General features: G+C 43.2%; 1 protein-coding gene across 2 annotated transcripts in view; it reads right to left on the bottom strand.

Moving 5' to 3' along the window:
• Positions 1-16,945, bottom strand: part of SLC18B1 (solute carrier family 18 member B1) — a 28,900-nt gene extending 11,955 nt beyond the window's left edge. The window contains exons 1-7 of one of the 2 annotated variants that reach the window (XM_040449160.1): positions 16,711-16,945; positions 15,406-15,545; positions 11,529-11,624; positions 10,746-10,819; positions 8,565-8,712; positions 5,584-5,740; positions 533-669 (exon numbers count right to left, since the gene is read on the bottom strand). In XM_040449160.1, the coding sequence (XP_040305094.1) occupies positions 533-669; positions 5,584-5,740; positions 8,565-8,712; positions 10,746-10,819; positions 11,529-11,624; positions 15,406-15,545; positions 16,711-16,753 (795 nt within the window). In that variant the 5' untranslated portion in view covers positions 16,754-16,945. Of the gene's footprint in view, positions 1-532; positions 670-5,583; positions 5,741-8,564; positions 8,713-10,745; positions 10,820-11,528; positions 11,625-15,405; positions 15,546-16,436; positions 16,634-16,710 lie in introns of those variants that run through there. The other variant, XM_040449162.1, reaches the window with a different exon arrangement.
• Positions 16,946-19,682: the final 2,737 nt, after the last annotated feature.

Here is a 19,682-nt window from a genome sequence, read left to right as displayed (position 1 = left end):
AAGAAGAAGAAGAAGAAGAAGAAGAAGAAGAAGAAGAAGAAGAAGAAGAAGAAGAAGAAGAAGGAGAAGAGTCTTGGTTCCTTTCTACTGTCCCAGATTAATATATTCCATAGTCATTCAATTATATGTAACAGCCTAAAAAGTAAGTGGACCCACAGGGGACCTGTTAGTGAAGAACATTAAATGAGCTACAGAGTACCCCAAATGCTTCACTGGAATTCAAACAAGTAGAGGAAAAGTGTCCTTGTCAAGCACTCAGGATAATTCCCAGCCAGACATGTGATGACTCAAGCAAGACCTTGAAAAGGAGACCAATGTTTGGGCCACTTGGTGAAAAGCTTCTCTCACTTGCCCTGAATCAGACCCCTGGTGAAAGGGATGTCACAGAGGGAGGGGACAGGCTGTGTTGGGGTGTAGATCTCATTCTGTCTCCTCACAGCCACTCAGAGTCTTTCTACAGAGTGGGGCCCCAGAGCAAGCAAGTGCACCCACCTTCTACAGTGCAGAGCTCTCTGACAAGCAGGCTACTCACCTTCTCCAGAACAAAGAGAGACAGAGTAGGATCAAGGAAGCCAAAACATGAGCTGAGGGAGTTGATGACAAAGGCTATAAGTGCAATCTTGGGTAATGTGATGAGTTTCCAGAATGAGTGTTCACCTGGATCAGAGTCTAAGGGTAAAAAATCCAAAAAAGAGTAATTAAAACTCTAACCTATTTGGAAAAGTGAAATTGGTAAGGCCATCTTTTATCTGGTAATCAAAATAACCGCACCTCTGAGTTTGTCTAAAATTGCATATTGTCTGCATTTGCGTATAAATTATTCACACCTAGAAGCCACATTCAGTCTTCTTAAAGACAATTTCTCAAATTGATAAAGAATCCACTGGAATCAGAGTGTGAGGAGAAGAGAGGGTCTTAGGTTATAGATTATAACTTTGAAGCAAGTTGAGGCCTTCCCCCCAATGAGATAGAGACTATATGAAGTTAGATTTGGTGCATGGGAAGAGCCAGAAGCTTTATCAAGGAAGGGAGAAATCTGAGTTCATCAAAGGGCACAGACAAATTTTTTTTTTTTTCCTGATGGCAAAGAAAACACCAGATTGAGAAGGGTGTTACTGAATCATGCATAAATCACATGGGCATTCAAGGTCAACTGAGCACGGACCTCACTTCTAGCATCCCCCTTGCAGTAACCCAGATTCTTTACTGTTCCCAGCAACAGGAACTGTTGTATCCAAGCCTCCAGTCACATGCTATGATTCCTTTCTTTTTCTCCTGCTAATTTTTCAAATTCTATTCACTCTGTGAGGTCTGGCTCTGGCCCTAATTATTCCACAAATCTTACCTTCCTGTTTCCTACTGCACTTCTGCTCTGTACCATACCTTTTAGCAACTAAACCACATTTCATTTTACAGTGTTTACTATTGTTTGGTGATTTTCCTGTCTTCCCGTTAATTTCCTGAGCCATGTCTTTGCTGAGTCAGGTACCATGCAAAATGCTGGGCAGACAAAGACAAAGAAGACAAGCTCAGACCCTGTTCTCACAGAGAAGTTACAGTAAAGAGTGGAGAGAAAAAGGAGGGAATCTTTCAAAGCACAGCAGATAGTTGGCTAAAACAAAAGAATAACAAAAACAAACAGCAACAACAACAAAAACAGAGAAAGCCATATAGAGAAGGCTTTCGTCAAGTAGTAACATCTAAGTTGGTGCCCAAAGCATGAGCTTAAGATGAGCAAGCAAAGAAGAAGGAAAGAATAATCCAGGCATATTATTCCAGGAATGGTACATTCCAAGACTCAGCAGTGAGGAAAACTATTCTGAGTTTGAAGGAAATGAAAGAAGAGAAGCAAAGCTAGAGGATGGAGATTAGAGTAGGGGACACCAGCACGGTGGAGAGAGAGATCATACTGCAGAAGCATGTTATGCAAGACTTTGTAAAACATGCTAACAGGCCTGAGAAATCACTACGGATTCTAACCGAGGGGTAGGAATGAGATCTGTGGTTTAAAGAGACCTCTCTGTGGCCTTGTGGAGAATGGAGACAAGAGGACCAGCTAGGGGGCTGTTGGAGTGCCAGGCCAGAGATGATACTGGCCAGGTCTGGGTAAGGAAGATCTTTGAGGGTGAGGATTAGCCCCTGTTATGCTCTCATTTCTCCAAAAACACCCACCATGCTTCATTACTTAATTCTTGGTGAATAATGATCTAGCATGGAACAAATTCAAAGAAACACAAAGATCGGTTCAAGTATTTTAAGTGTTACATTTAGACTTTGTCAGGATACAAGGGATAAAGGTTAAACCATGATGTTAGTTTCTTTTAAATTTTTTTTTTCAACGTTTATTTATTTTTGGGACAGAGAGAGACAGAGCATGAACGGGGGAGGGGCAGAGAGAGAGGGAGACACAGAATCGGAAACAGGCTCCAGGCTCTGAGCCATCAGCCCAGAGCCCGACGCGGGGCTCGAACTCACGGACCGCGAGATCGTGACCTGGCTGAAGTCGGACGCTTAACCGACTGCGCCACCCAGGCGCCCCGATGTTAGTTTCTTAATTATTAGCCAAATATTCAATGCTAAACAGTCCACGACGCTCAACCACAGAAAGTGCACAGACTTAGAAAGGGGACAAGCACTAGCATATGGCTCGGTGCAGTAGGGCCAGCAAGGAGACTCCATTTGGCGAGTATTTTGAATTGTTTATTAAAGATGTTCATTAGTCACCTTTAAGATATAAATTATAAAAGATCAACTTGAATTGGTTATATTTACTTGCATATAAAAGGTATTATGGATTTATGCTATAAGATAAATTATTATGGCAGAAATGGCCCCCTTCTCTAAATCCAAAGTGGGAAAGATGAGAAATCATAATGAGGGTACGTAAGAACGTCCATAGCAACAAATACATAATGAGTTTAATTAAACTGTTGCAGAAGCCCAAGTAATGAAAACCTAGGCTGATTATCTGCTTTAAGAGACAGATGAGGAGCTTTTCCAAGCTACTCAATTACTCTCTCTGCTCCCCACAATTCTGACATATTCTTTGAGAGAGACATGACCCCCTGGTTGACCTGGCCTGCCACAGGAAGCTACTGGTAGAGGCGAGAAAGCAGGGGAGGGAAACAGGGAACCCCTCAGGTGTGAATGGGCAGGAAGCATGCTGATCACTGCAGCACTACTTACTGAGCACTTATTCCAATGACCGAGAAGCTTCAGAAGGATTTCCCAGAAGAGGTAATACAAGTTAAGTTTTGAAGGATGAGGAGGGATTAGAGTGGATGCGAAAGGGACAGGTTTCAGATCATGTGACTCCTCTACTGGGATCTCACAACAGCTTCCTCACAGCTTTCAGGATAGGGCTCACATTTCACAGATTCACAGATTTTTAATAAGAGGATTGGCATGTCCATGACTGTGCTTTAGAAATATTTCTTTAGAGCAGTACAGGAGAGGGGACTTGATGCACAGATACAAAGGATGAGAGAGAGGGAGGGACCAAAGTTGACTCGAGAACCATGTTGGCTACGAGTCTAGAATGGGGTAAAGGAGTGGGGTAGAACTTGTAGGACACAAAATTCTGCCAATATCATCAAAATAAAAGACGATTTAATTGTCAGGCTTCTCTCCATAAGCTCTCCCAAAACACTAATTTTATTTAACTTTTTTATTTTTTTAATGAACCATTTTTTTAAATATTTATGTATTCATTTTTGAGAGAGAGAAAGAGAGCGCATGTGTGAATCAGGGAAGGGCAGAGAAAGAAAGGGAGAGAGAATCCAAAGCAGGCTCTGCGCTCAGAGTGGAGCCCGTTGTAGGGCTTGATCCCACACCCTGGGATCATGACCTGAGCCGACATCAAGAGTTGGGCTCTCAACTAACTGAGCCACCCAGTTGCCTCCCAAAACACTAATTTTAAAAAGTACTCCTTAATGAGAACACCTAAACCTATACTTACAGGCTTTACATTATCAATCTCAGAGATCTTTTTATTAATACCAGTTTTTTCCATTCAATCTAAATAGAAGGTCCTTCCATAGATAACCAGTGTTTGCCAAAAAGTTTGTTCATAGAAATATAGCTAACTGGGACTTTGTTGAGTTCAATGAAAATGCCGGGAGATTTTAGTTGAGGATTAACAGAAATGAAGAGAAATGACCATCAAGTAACTAGGCTGGTGGCAACCAGAGGGGGCCGCAAAAGATCGTCGGGGGAGGGAGGAGGCGAGGGGAGCAGGCCAGGACTCCAGGAGAAACAGATATTGGGGCCTGTCCAGTGCCTAATCACACAAGTTCTAAATACCCTGCCCTACCATTAACTAATAAACACAGTCTTTCCCCCATACAGTGTGGTAAAGGGCGAACGTGACTCTTTCCCCTGCTCCATGACAATGTGACCTGGTGTCAGTGTCTTGATTACCGGTCCATTGTTCATCTGTGAACCAAGCAACCAGGACGCTTAACCACAGAAACCACAGTAGAAGAAGTAGTTGTACTTCTCACAAGTAGAAACCACCATCTTACATGTTTCAGCATGGTGGTGCCTCTCTAGAAACATTCTCTGGCTCTCTCCTCTCTAGCCTTCAAGTTAGCTCTCTAGCTCTGTTCCCTTCGTCATCGGATAAGTGTGAAATGCCAGCTATGTCACTAGGCAATCTTGCTTACAGTGAGAATAACCCTTGCCTGGTACAGAAGAAACTGTACATGAACCTGCACACCATGATTTGTGCCCGGAGTGTTCTGACTCTTGTACCCGGCGCGTCCCTCGTGGTGATCCTGAGAGCTGTGTCCAGGAAGTTGCTCCAGGATAGGTTGACTCTTATGGGGTGTGAAGGTTTGAAGCCAGAGTGACCTCCATTACTGCCTGATGTGGCCCTGTGTCCTTGTACTTGGGCTGTGCTTCACAGGCAGCTGGGAGGACCACTGGGGAGAAGGTCAGGCCTTGCCCTCCCGCCTGGTGGCCTTCCAGGAAGACAGTGCCATGTGTGGCCCTTGGTAACTCGTCATTCTGAAATATTTAATTAAGTCCAAGAACACCTCTGGTGGACACTTTATATGGTGATGTTTTATGACAAGGAATTAAATATTCGTTAGTTCTAAAGGTCAGAAAAAAATTGTAATATATAGAAATTCACATAAACTGCCTACAGCAACATTTCTCAAAAGAGAATCAGCTCTTTCAGGGTTCTCTAGAAATCTACCATGGAGCGGGGCGCCTGGGTGGCGCAGTCGGTTGAGCGTCCGACTTCAGCCAGGTCACGATCTCGCAGTCCGCGGGTTTGAGCCCCGCGTCGGGCTCTGGGCTGATGGCTCGGAGCCTGGAGCCTGTTTCCGATTCTGTGTCTCCCTCTCTCTCTCTGCCCCTCCCCCATTCATGCTCTGTCTCCCTCTGTCCCAAAGATATATAAACGTTGAAAAAAAAATTAAAAAAAAAAAAAAAAAAAAAAAAGTAGAAAAAAAAAAAAAAAAGAAATCTACCATGGAGCATACAAGATGAAAGTGAGTACTGTTAACTTGGTCCCCTATACATGTATAAAAATACTTCAATTTAAGATTCTTAAGTGAGTAATAAATGCAGTCTTACCATAATTAGGTAAAATGTACATGTTGAGTGGTACCATCAGCAGAACTATGCATCCCAGAAAGATAAAAGGCACCTCATAGCCAAAGGATTGATACAAGAAGCCACCTAAAGGGGGCCCTAACACTAGTCCCAGGCCAGAAAAAATCTCAAGACTTCCCTAAAAATGGGGGAAAAAAAGAGAATTGAGTCAATACAGTTGGTTTGAAGAATTCACAAATAAAGATTTAATGGACGCTAACTGAAAAAAAGGCTATCCACTTCACAATTTACACACCCAAACCCACACAACCCCAAGATGAACCAAAACTTTAAACATGCATATTGAAACCACAGAAGTACTAGAAAAATAAAATATGGGAGGAGGTTTTTTTTTTTCTATGGTGGGGAAGTTTTTCTAATTATGACATAAAACTCAGAAGACACAGAAGAATCATAAATCTGATTACATGAAAATGTGAAAAAACTATGGATGTTAAGCACATAAAAAAGACAAATGAAGAATAGTAAAAAAAAAAAAAAAATACTGACAAAGGACTAATTTCCCCAAATATATCAAAAGAGCTAATACTAATCAATGGGGGAAAAATGAACAACCCAATAGGAAAATGAGCAAATGCTACAAACAGACTATTGACACGTGAAAGAAAATGCAAATACGTCTCAGGCATGTAAAAGAAAGCTCACCCTCACTTTAAAAAAAAAAGTAAACGGTTAAACCACAAGATAACAATTTTTACCCATCACCCATCAAACGCTCCGCGGGGGCAGCAAAGTGAGGAAAGAGGCACGTTTGGACACGGCTGGTGAGTGAACACAGGAGGGTAACTTGGCAAATCTATCAATATTACAAACGCACATACTCCCTGGACCAGAATGCCATTCTGGGAATTGAATTTATATGGGGAACCGTAAAGATGTGACATGGTGTATGCACAAGCTTGTGTGTTATAGCACTGTTTGCACCAGGAAAATACGTAGACAATCTAAATATTCATTGATAATTTGAAGAAACTATGGATGTATGTTACCTCCATCTAGTGAAGTACCGTATACTGCTACTAAAGGGAGGTAAAGAGTAAGAAACTCTTCACCCATAGGCATAGAAAGATCTCCAAGATGGTTTCATTGTTAGCATATCAGCCAGGTTCTGAACAGCGTAGAGAGTATGCGACCACGAGTGTAAAGAAAACAAAGGGGGAAGGAATCATGCCCTGCGTGTGTGTGTGCACTTCTGTGAGCGTGTACATACATGTTCATACACACATGGAATCACTCTAGAAGGAACCAATAATCCCTGTTGCCTTCTGGGAGAACGATGTTGGACTGGATGCCTGGACAACAGGTGGGTCTATGAAGCTTGAGGAAAAGTAACATATAGAATACATTCACTCTATCCTCTATTTCCTTTTATAACTTTTGAATTTTGTACCATGTAGAAGGCGTTTAGTAAAATTAAAATAAACAAAACGGTGTTATGGGAAATATTTTACCATTAAAAAACTCTTACAGAAATTGCGCCATTTTAAATCAATGTAGTCTTTAGGGGTGTTAAACAGAGACTGTGGTTTACAACCTCACATCCTCCCTCAGACCTCAGAGAGGACACGAAAGTACTCCATTGGTAACTTTCAATTTCCTAAAGAATACAGGAATTCTCCATTTAAGCACCATGAAGCCATCCAGAACAACCACCGTGTTAGGGTGTCAGTTTTTGGCCACAGTTTTTATACAGAAACTCAGTACGGCAACATTAATGTCCCCTGTCGATCAGAAAATCAAATGGACTCCTGTCGTCGTCACAGGAGTTTCTTGGAAAGCACCTTCCAGAATGTTCCACAGAACGGCAGCTCTTTAAGAGTTAAAGAGTGTGGCCATAGTCAAACTGAGTTGGGGAAAATATCTTTACTACAGGATTTCTCGGAGTCTTAATACACTCCCGTGAACTGGATGTCTCTAAGTTGGAAGGGACGTGTGCTCCAAACATTTTACCCACAAAACCTTATTTTACAGAGCACGTCAATGGGCTCATGTTCTCCAGAACCCTTTCTGAGAAATGTTGTTTCTGGGAAATGTAAGCAGTACGCCTATCACAGTGGCCACCACTGCGTGCCACATGGCTGTACAACCCAAAATAAACCTAAGCAGCTAGCTGGCCGGCTGTAGATACAGATATTTAATTAAAATGGGAGTAAATAACGATCTCCACAGCAAATAGTGTACTTAATGGCCAAAGCTATAGTATTAATATGGGCAAAGGAGGAAATTCTTGGTACTAAGCCGATGAGGCCCTGAAGTCTCAAGGACAATTATTTTTTGGGAGGGCTGCATTTGGTCTACTATGCAAACCACACGTCCTTCAGAAATGCATGGGTCCAGAGGAGACAGGCAGGAGAGAGCCTGCTTGGGGTGAAGGAGGCAGTAGCCAAGAGCTGGGACAGAAATCTGGTACATCACCAGTGCCAGGCGTCCAGGCACCTAGCCAATATATTATGTTCATACAATGCTACCAAGTTCTGGGTTTGGGGGAAAATAAGAAAGCACTCGGCAAACGGCACAGAGGCAGGGAAAGGCTTTAAGGTCTCTAAGATTCCTTCTACGAATCTAGGAAGAGTAGAGGAAGGACATTAGTATATACTCAAGTGGCCACTAGGGAAGACTTTTCTAAAGCAAAGGAATGCCTCCGGCAGCTCAGCCACAATCTGGGCTACAGAGAGACAACAAAATACTACTGGGCAGGTGTTGTTCTTTTAAGTGGTAGACTCTAAACCCAGGAAGAGACCTAAATAAGACTAATGGTATGTTCAGTGACAGCACGCTGCTAGAAGCAGTAATTGGGGTAAAAGGTAACCAAAACACAGAAAATAGAAAAGAAAAAAAAAGGGCAGGTCTAGAAGAATGGATTTCAGCTTTAACTTGGAAGGGCAAACAAATACTCAAGCCTACGCTGAAAGGAAAACAGGAAAAACGCGTAAAATACATACCAACACCGTGGCCACACTGTTTGGAAAAGCCTTTGCAAGAATAGAAAAAGACGCAGTTATTGCCGCCGCAAAGCTGACTGCGTCTGCTATTCTCACTAGAAAACACATGGCGGTAAATACCGGTCCTTCTGGAACTTGGTCCAACACACTAAAAAAGAACAAGACAATTCTCAAATGCCAAGTTGGTTTGTTGTCGTCGTCGTCGTCGTCGTCGTTGTTTTCCTTTTTACCGCTACTCACTGAAAAGAGTAGCATCTCACACAGTTATTATAATAAATCTCTTTAGAATATGAATGTTTTCAATTGCTTTATTATACAAAGGGAAGTCTCTTTTTGGGGGGCAGATGGGTAACCATTCGATTCATAATGACGGTTTAGTCGCCCTTTCCTGTTGATGCAATTGGCCGTTTATTTTTTTTATTTTATTTTTTTTTCTTTTTTTTTTTCTTTTTTTAATTTTTTTTTTTTTAATGTTTATTATTTTTGGGACAGAGAGAGACAGAGCATGAACGGGGGAGGGGCAGAGAGAGAGGGAGACACAGAATCGGAAACAGGCTCCAGGCTCCAAGCCATCAGCCCAGAGCCTGATGCGGGGCTCGAACTCACGGAGCGCGAGATCGTGACCTGGCTGAAGTCGGACGCTTAACCGACTGCGCCACCCAGGCGCCCCTGCAATTGGCCGTTTAAATGATAACACTAAATTAGTTTCTCTGAGATATGTAGAATCACTCTGACCAGAACATATACAAAAGAAAGACTTCTTAGTTTCAGGTATCCCTCAGTGGTAGGACTCAAACCTTGGGGGGGGAAAGGGGGGTGGGGCAGAAAATAGAAGACCATGCCCCTTCCCCTGCCAAAAAATAGAAAAGGGAAAAGGAAAAAAAAAAAAACAAAAACCACTTAGTTTGACACGAAGGCTTCCTAGCTTACTTCACCATAATCTTACAGCACTCTTCCTTCTCCTATGTTCCCCAAGAAGCTGTGTAGGCTCATCCATATTATTTGCCACTAGGCTGCTGATTTAAGGATTCTTAAGCTTAAGAACTTCCACAGCTATTTTGCCTCTATTTTCCCTTTTCCTGGAAATAGCAATGGAGGGAACCATTCTGAAGTGAGCATATGACTCAAGCCTGGCCAGAGTACCCCCTCCCCTGCATTAACCTTGATGCAGGGATAGGTCACCAACAAAGATCAAGCCAGGGGCTCCATCCTGTGAATCTCCTGGAATTCCAGGAAAAGTGGCATTCTCTTCCTCTGGGAGCTGCTGGGGAATTCTTGCCACCACAAGCAGACAGCTTGTCCATGAACAAAGCACAAGAAGAGGAAAGCAAAACTCGGAGCTTGAGATAGATTTCCGATGGCAGTATTTTAATATGTGTGTCCTGATGTTCTCCAGCTCACTCTTTTTTTTTTTTTTTTCCAACGTTTATTTATTTTTGGAACAGAGAGAGACAGAGCATGAACGGGGGAGGGGCAGAGAGAGAGGGAGACACAGAATCGGAAACAGGCTCCAGGCTCTGAGCCATCAGCCCAGAGCCTGACGCGGGGCTCGAACTCCTGGACCGTGAGATCGTGACCTGGCTGAAGTCGGACGCTTAACCGACTGCGCCACCCAGGCGCCCCTCCAGCTCACTCTTTTTTTTTTTTTTTTAATTTTTTTTTTTTTCAACGTTTATTTATTTTTGGGACAGAGAGAGGCAGAGCATGAACGGGGGAGGAGCAGAGAGAGAGGGAGACACAGAGTCAGAAACAGGCTCCAGGCTCTGAGCCATCAGCCCAGAGCCTGATGCGGGGCTCGAACTCACGGACCGTGAGATCGTGACCTGGCTGAAGTCGGACGCTTAACCGACTACGCCACCCAGGCGCCCCTCCAGCTCACTCTTTATTGCACTTTCTCTGCTCGAGGCAAAATGTATCTGTGACTCCGAAAAGTGGGTTAAGTTTCTGTCACTCCCGCTCATAGCAGTCCTAATGAACAGATTCAGAAGCCACTTAATGCTCAGCCCTTAGAAGACTCTGTCCTTCATTAGTCCCATCCCCTAAATCACCCAATAGCTACACGCTGAGCCCTCAACAGACAATCAATGGGACGGACTGATTTAAAGAATTCATTAACATTTTAAACTGAAGATAAATTATGAAATCTGTTCAAGCTCCCAAACAGATCAGAGCATGACTTACCCAAAGAGAACTGTAACTCCTCCTGAGACAAACATTCCTGCCACAAACATAAATTTTGCTCCAATATGTACAAGCTATAATAAATGTCAGAGAAGAGTCGGTAAATCGACGACTGTTACAAGTCTACATCCAGATAAACACAAACCCGCTGTATCGGGAAATATACAAGATTTGGGAAACATATGTTTGGGAAATATAGTTAATGTAATATTATAATAATTCTTTAGTGGAATGGCAACACACATTGCTTAAAAACATGGAAGAAGCAAAAAAATCAATCAACCCATTACGATAAGCAAAATAAGTCAGTCAGAGAAAGATAAATACCATATGATTTCACCCATCTGTGGAATTTAAGAAACAAAACAAATGAGCAAAGAGAAAAAAAAGAAAAGAAGCAAACCACACAACAAAGTCTTACTATAGAGAACAAATTGATGGTTACCAGAACGAGGTGGGGGCGGTGGGGGGGGGGGGGGATGGGTGAAATAGGTGAAGGGGACTAAGGAGGGCACTTGTTGTGATGAGCCCAAGGGGTTATATAGAAGTGTTGAATCACCACACTGCACACCTGAAACTAATATTACACTGATGTCAACTGAAATTAAAATAAAAATAAAAAAAATCAATCAACCCTATGAACGGAGTTATCAACAGAAGCATATTTCATAAAATATAATGGTGGTTATTTCTGAATCAATGGAAATTCGAGGCTTATAGATTAGAATAGGTCATTACACAACTTTCAAAACTTAAAATGTTCCCATGAACTTTAATACTCACGTATTTGCCAAATACCAAAGATGCCAGCAAGTCAAATAAAGCATAACATCCAAAGATCATACCGGTAACTGTATTGCTGGCTCCTTTCTTTTCAGCCTTTAAAGAAACGAAAAAGGAAACAAAGTTTGACAGACAAATTAGCATCAGTGAGGAAAAATGGAGCTATCAGATCAGAGCATTGTTTTCTTCTAACCTTTATCTGTGCAGCAATTTTCAAAGATTATTATTTTAAAATAAGCTGGATGGGGAAGGAAGGGAAACTATGGTAAAACCTAGTCTCTGACATGGAAACTATTCACTCAACACACCCCTAAAGAATTGTCAGCTTTACAATCTTGAGAAAGGAAAACAAGGCTGGCAGCAACGTACTTTGTGATTTCAAAAATAAATTGCAAAGCTGAATTAAAACAGCGTAAATGCAAACATACGAAACAGATTAGAGACCTTAGAAGTAAACCCACACACATATGATCATTGATCTTCCGCAGGGTGTCAAGGACACACAACGAAGAAAGGATAGTCTCTTTGACAAATGGCGTTGGGGAAACAAGGCACACACCAACCAAAGAATGAAGTCAGACCCCCACCTTACACCACTCACAAAATCAACTCAAAAAGACTTACACGTAAGACCTGAAACTGTCAAACCCCCCAGAGAAACTATGGGGGAGGAGGTGCTTCTTGACATTGGTCTTGGCGATGATTCCTTGGATTGGACACCAAGAGCTCGGGCAATAAAACCAAAAGTAGACAGATGGGATGAGAAGTCAGCTATCCAGAAGCCAAGGAGGGAAGCGGGAGGAGACTCTTCCCTCACAGTGCTCAGGAGGAGCTAACCCCGTGAACACCTTCATCTCAGACTGGTGGCTCCAGAAGCCACCCAGTTTGTGGTACTTTGTTATGGCAGCACCGGCAAACTAAAACAGGTACCTCAGAGGGAAGGTAGCATCGAAGGAGTCAATAAAGATGTAGAAAGAACACTCATGGGTCAAGCCACATTATCCACGTTCTTTGCTTAATAGATCTGAGAAGTATTCTAGAGTTTGGCATTACTTATATAATGGCCTCACAACTAACACTTACTGGCCCCCCACTATGAGCCAGGATCTCTATTATTCAGCACTGTTTTACATGGTTTCTAGCAACAATGAAATAAAGCATGTATTTTTAGTGGGCCCCATTTTATAGATGAGGGTACAGACTTGCAAAGTTTATAGGGTCACAGAAGCCATGACAGGTTCCATCCTGAGCAGGTTCCCACGTTCACCGTAGAGACGGGATGGTGGCTTCAGATATCCTAGAATCACATTCCACGGCAGCAGCTAAATATGACTTTCGGAATGTGGATCCTGCTTCACATCAGTAAGCAAGAAGAGCTATTAAAAGCAATTTCTGGTTCACATGTTATCCTGTGACAACAAAAGAGGATGCCAGAAAAAGGAGGACTAGAAATAGGAATCTTACTCTAGAATTTAAGAAGGGCCCTGTTTTTCCTTTGCCTAATTAGCTCTGGCTAGAAGGAAGGATAACAGAGCATGCAGGAGGAAGGGTAAGTTTTTCCAGTGCATTTGTCAACCACAGGGTTCTAATAAGAAACAAAAAGGAAGAGCCCACTCTTTGTATCTAGACCTCTTAAAATTAGAGCGCTCTCTCCTTGCCTGTTTTCTTTCCTTCAGCCTTCCCTCTTGTAAGCAAAAAAACTAAATCAAAAACTTAAAAGTATAGCATAGGGAATATAGTCAATAATACTGTAATAACTTTGAGGATACCTGGGTGACTTAGTTAAGCATCCGACTTTGGCTCAGGTCGTGATCTCGCTGTTCCGGAGTTCCAGCCCTGCATCGGGTTCCCCACTGAAAGTGTGGAGCCTGCCTGTCATTCTCTCTCTCTCCCTCTCTCTCTCTGCACCCCCACCCCCCCGCTCGCTCATTCTCTCTCTCTCTCTCTCAAAATACATAACTAAACTCAAAAGATACTGTAATAACTTTGTATGTTGACAGATGGTAACGACACTTACCGTGGTGAGCACTGCATAATACACAGAATTGTGTATTTGCTATGTTGTAGACGTGAAACTAACATGGTACGTCAACATTTTGTCAATTTTTTTTAAAAGGGACTGGAAAAATTATTAACAAAATCAAAAGACACACATCTGTAGTCTGGTGTTCCTTTGTGTGCATTCCACTAAGCAGAAGCTAACATTAGTTGCTCTAGTGCCCTGAAGGTTGAGCCAGCTGCCCAGTTTTCAGCCAGGAAATGCCCTGCTAACTGGGCATCATTCTACTTCCTCCAGTTCCTCTCTGCCCTAACTCTGCAGGCTCCACCCATCATTGTATTTTCCAAATCCCAAAACTGATCAGTCTAGTCTGTCTTGTTCTGATAACTCCTCACCGACTAATGTCTCCGGCATACGCGTAAGGACCCATGCATTCTAGCTCTGTCTCCTCCCCAGACCTGCTGCCTCTTGGACCTCACTCCACCTCAGGCTCAAGCCACATCAAGTTGTCTGCTTTCCCGGAGAACGTGCTATTTCCTGTGCTAATCCCATGACTATCTCAAGTGATTTCTTTCCTAGAACACCCTTGCCTCTGTGGTTCACCTTGAGAGCTACCTTTCTGAAGACCGATGTTTTTTCATATTGTCTCACTCCCAACTGGTAGACAAGAGAGGGACATTTTCCCGATTTTTTTCTGTCCTAATGCATCCAGTGCCTGCACACTCTAGAGTGGGAGACGGTTACCCCTCCCGCTCCCACTCAGTAAATAGAACCGAACTGAGCCAGTGGCTGAAATTCTGAGTCTTGTCTTCATTGGCAACATGACGGATGGCGTTCTCACTACGCTGCCTTAGGGAGTAGCTGCAAAGACCAAATGGGATAAATGCGTGGGAAATCACACTGAAAACTAAAAAGCACTGTATGGGTACAGAGTCACATTGTTCCTTTGGCAGAGAAACCATATCCATTCTCCTTGGTAACACGCAGAATGGCGGATGGGGCACCTGGGTGGTTCAGTCGGTTAAGTGTCTGACTCTTGATTTCGGCTCAGGTCATGATCTCACAATCGGGGGATCAAGCCACTTGTTGAGCTCTGTGCTGAGCATGGAGCCTGCTCAGGATTCTCTCTCCCTTTCTCTCTGCCTCTCCCCTGCTCGCTCTCTCTAAATAAATAAACAAACATTCTAAACAATAGAAAATAACACATGGGTATATCATCTCCATGCAACCAAGCCAGTTGCAAGCCATAGTTTCATGCTATGTCCCACTCACCTCCAGATTCCAGGTGGATTCTCTAGGGGTTAACTCCCTGTGAGTCTGTGCCATGAACTATAAACCCTAACACCACATAAAAGGCAATGATTACAAAGAGCTAATCAGTATTAACCAGAATTCTTCCTTGGGACAAACCATTGCCATTAGATACCATCAGAAATTCAAGTCAGAAAAAGGGAATTTAGTGGATCATGTCTTCCTAATTCCAAAAATATCAATAAGTGAAAAACTCCAGGAGACAGACTTCCTGTCTCAGCACAGACCTTTTGCAGTAACACTCAAATCTCAGTTACTCAAAGCACCCCCTTTGTTTCAGTTGCAGAAACCAAACAAAGATTTATAAAACTACATGGTAAGCAAAGCAATCCTCAGAAGGTCAGTTATATTTAGGTGAGTTATTTCCCGAGAGGATATTCTTTCTGACTGGATTGTTTTTATATCTGGCGTCAAATATTCTGTCAGAAGTCTCTCTGTTTACTGAAGTTCTATGCGTCAACTTTACTAAATGCGGAGTTTCACATTTCACATACTGTAAAATGAAATAATGCAAAGGGCTTTTTTTTTTTTAAAATTAGAGTTCATAACAATATTAAAATGTCTCACCTCCTTGGGGAAAAAGGGTCCAAGGATAGAATAGCACATCATAGAACCCAAGTTAATGGAAGCTGCCGATATGAGCACAAAAAGCTGTTCTCTTGAAAGCTGTCTGGATGTCTCTCTTGTACCTCCTGGAGGGCCATCACCTTAAATGCAAATATGCTACAGTCACAGGCATGTAATTGGGACTGCTGATTGAAGTTGACACATGTCACTTCTGTGCAATGTGAAGATAACATATGCTGAGCTAAGGGCTCTTTTGAATATACCACATTTGATAAAATGTCACACAAAATCTGGTACAACACTGTCATTTTGAAAACACCTCATTTTCAGGGCAGAATTTATCAAACCATCTGAAACCTGTCTTGCCTTCACTATTTCTTCCACCTTTGGTAAATTCCTTCAAGAAGGATGAGGCAACCAGGTGATCTCCAAAGGGTGCTACTCTCTGAAGTATAAGGTAACTATAATGAAGTTACCAGCCTCTTACGTTCCATGGACTTAACAGTGTTCTAAACATGTCACCTTAGCTGTTGGTTAAGCATTCTGGAGTAGTGTAGAAGTCAAGTGAAGTGTAAGTGGGAGAAAACAAGCTAAAATATTCAATTGGCAAATGACATCTTACAATGGTAATGCTCCTGGAGAGACAAGTCCCATAAATCGGTAAATCAATACACATTTTACACTAATAACTGGCCTTTTGCGCCGATCACTTCCATACTGATTCCCAAGGCTAAATCTTCATTTAACTTAAAGACAACAGGTCAATAACTCAGTTTCAAATATTCAGCGAATCTATCAGTCATTTTTAAGTTCAATGGTTTGGAAAAAAAAGAAATTTAAGTTAGAAGACTATACTTGGTTTGCTCTACTTTTCAGAGGTTGTCATTGCGGTCCAGGAAAAAGAAAGAAAGAAGGAAAGAAAGGAAATCTGTGCAAGATGAGGAAGTCTCAAGAATCTTTGTAAAACTTCTGGAGTAGATGAGGAAGGGAAGTGAAAGTTAAAAGAGGAGGAACAACAATGGAACTTTTACCTTTGTCTAATGGCATACTAATTTGAACGCATTTCCAATCACATGGTAATTTATAAAAGCAGCGCTACACGTAGAGCAAAGTCTTGAGAGAACTCTCTCCTGGGCCCTGAACTTTAACCCCTTGCAGAGAGAAGCTCTAACCCGAACCCCACCTTCAGGCCCCAGGCTTTTCGAATCTCTCCGAAACAAACCAAGCTAAAGCTAATTCAATCGTGGGTAAAGGGGACAGGACCCATGCCACCGAGAGGTGTCCGTCCGTGCCGCTATCGGTCACCTCCGGGGAGGCGTGGGCCCTCGCAGTCCCCCGGCGCGTCCATGCGCGGTGCGCGATGCGCGGTGCACGGTGCGCGGACTCCGGCGCCGCGGCTCCTGGGTCCAAGCCCGCTCCTCGGACTCGACCTCGCACGGGCAGACCAGCCGGCGGCGCCTGTTCAGCCCGACCCAGGCATCTTCGCTTCCCAACTGGCAGCGCTGGGCCGGGAGCTGCAGGCAGCCGGGGCGGACACCTAGGGGCTCCGGGAGGCGGGGCGGGGGCGGGGCGGGACGCGGGGGGGGGGGGGGGGGGGGGGGGGAGCACCGCCTTTTTTTTTTTTTTTCCCCTAAAAACACAGGCTACCATAGTAATTCACGACCTTGGATATGTTTGGGGTGGGGTGGGTAAGGACTAATCTACATTCCAGGTAGCTGAACCCCCAAGTTTAAAATGAGTAAAATGTATTTCTACTAGCAGTAAGAAAGGAAGCTTATATAGGCACAGAAGAGCTACAGTGCCTGAACTGAAAGGTGCTAATGTGAACTAAGAAAATTAGTCCTCATGGGGCGCCTGAGTGGCTCATGGGTTAAGCTTCCGACATGGGCTCAGGTCAGTCCGACGTGGGCTCAGGCCATGATCTCACAAGTTTGTGAGCTCGAGCCCCGCGTGGGACTCTGTGCTGACAGCTCAAGAGCTTGGATCCTGCTTCAGATTCTGTGTCTCCTTCTCTCTCTGCCCCTCCCCCTGCTTGCGTTCTCTCTCTCTCTCTCTCTCTCTCTCTCTCTCTCTCTCTCTCTCTTTCTCTCAGAAATAGATAACCATTAAGAGAAAAAAAGAAAATTAGTCCTCATCAACCCCAAACACACGGTATTTATAAAAGCAGTGCTACAGAAGAGAAAAGTCTTGAGAGAACTCTCCCAGGCCCTGAACTCGAACCCCTTGCAGAGGAAGAAGCTCTAACCTGAACCCTACCCTCAGGCCCCAGCCGTTTTGAATCTCTCTGAAACAAACCGAGCTAAAGCCAATTCAATCGTGGGTAAAGGGGACAGGACCCACGCCACCGAGAGGTGTCCGTCCGCACTGCTCTCGGTCACCTCTGGGTGAGTGGTTGTAATCCCTTAAATCATACGTGAGTAAACTTGAAATGAATTGACTGGATTAACTGATGTGAAGCACCCAGAGTAGAAAAATATTTGCAAGAATTATGGTGAATGTCGAGGAAGCATAGCTGGGAGTACACCTGTCGAGGCAGATGACCTGAGTTCCAATACAAGGCACTTACTTTCTGTTGGTGACTTTGGAGGACAAGGTCAATTTCTCCACGTGCACAATTGGGGCACTGATGCCTGGCTTGTGGGTGGCTGTGAGCACTGGTGATAAGGTCTGTAAAGTGCTTGGAGCTGGACCACAAAAGCCGCCACCTTACTGTCACCAGCACAACACTCCCTGCTCGCACCACACCCCACCTACACACACACTGAGGCTTCACTTATCTTCACCTTATTTACTACTTGGGAAGAGCTAACTATCTGGGAAATTCTTGATTTGGGGCCAAGATAAAATTTAAAAGACTATCCAATTACCACCTTGTTCCGGGCATGGTGAATTTAAAGATGAGTAAGCCCCAACCAGCCTCAAGTAGCATATTTCCATCTAGCAGGTAAAACAGACATCTATTAATAATTTCTTATGATACAACGAACTCTGTAATAGAAGCATATTGGCAGAACTATTTACTTTGGCTCAACCAGTCCAGGGTGGCTTCCTGGGGAAGAGAGGTTACCTTGGGTCTTGAAGTTTGTGCAAAAATTCCTGGGTAGGTAAGGAGAGCCTCAGAGCCATACTAAACAGAAGGATTAGCATTAGCAAGGTTCCTTCCAGTGGCTTTCTAGAATCTTTATGATCTAACCCCTGCTGGCTTCTCTAATCTATGTTCCCTCTCCCATCTAACACCAAACTGTAAAGGAGATTTTTTTTTTTGCATTATTTTTTTGATGATTACATTTCCTTTTTTGTTCTCTTTCCAGACTGGCCCTCTTATTTATTTATTCTCTTCTACTTTTGATCTCTTACTGTTCTTGGTCCACCTGATAGGAGTTTCCCCCTACTTTATCTTCCAGTCTTTCAGCTGGATTTTGCATTTCTGTTGCCATTTATTTCTCTCTCTCTCCATTCCTTTTCCTCTCCCCTCCATCAGCAATCATTTTTGTATCCTTTAAGATTTTATTTTTAAGTAATTTCTACACCCTACATGGAGATTGAATTCACAACCTGAGATTGAGAGTCCCATGCTCTACCGACTGAGCCAGCCAGGTACCCCATTCTTGTATGTTTAATGCAGCTCTTTTTTGTTGGTATATATTTTCACAAAATGTGTATTTTTTTTTTAATTTTTAAAAATGTTTATTTATTTTTGAGAGAGACAGAGTGGGAGCGGGGGAGGGGCAGAGAGCGAGGGAGACACAGAATTTGAAGCAGGCTCCAGGCTCCGAGCTGTCAGCACCAAGCCCGACGCGGGGCTCGAACCCATAAACCGTGAGATCATGACCTGAACCAAAGTCAGACACCCAACCGACTGAGCCACCCAGGCACCCCCCATAAAATGTGTATTCTTATTTTGCATCCGTCTACCTTTCATTTATATAAAGTGTATTGTCGCATATATTCATATTCCTAACTTTCTCCCCACTTCTAATCTCTACTTCCTACCTTCCCTCCACACGGTCAGTATTACAGGTTAACATATTATCATATTAGTGTTCCGTGGTTGCTGTCACAAATTACTACAAACTTGGTGGCTTAAAACAACAACACAGTCCTGTAGGCCAGAAGTTCAACACTAATTTCGCTGAGCCAAAGTCCAAAATGCTCTCATCTCAATACCTTTAACTGAATCACATCTGCATGGACTTTTTTTTTTTTTTTTTTTTTTTTTTTACAAATGCGGTAACATTTACAAGTTCCAGAGATTAAGATGCGGACACATCTTTGGG

The sequence above is a fragment of the Herpailurus yagouaroundi genome, unplaced genomic scaffold (assembly GCF_014898765.1).
Source record: "Herpailurus yagouaroundi ecotype Mexico unplaced genomic scaffold, PumYag 198, whole genome shotgun sequence".
In the NCBI taxonomy this organism is placed as follows: domain Eukaryota; kingdom Metazoa; phylum Chordata; class Mammalia; order Carnivora; family Felidae; genus Herpailurus; species Herpailurus yagouaroundi.
This window is presented reverse-complemented; position numbering and strand designations above follow the sequence as displayed.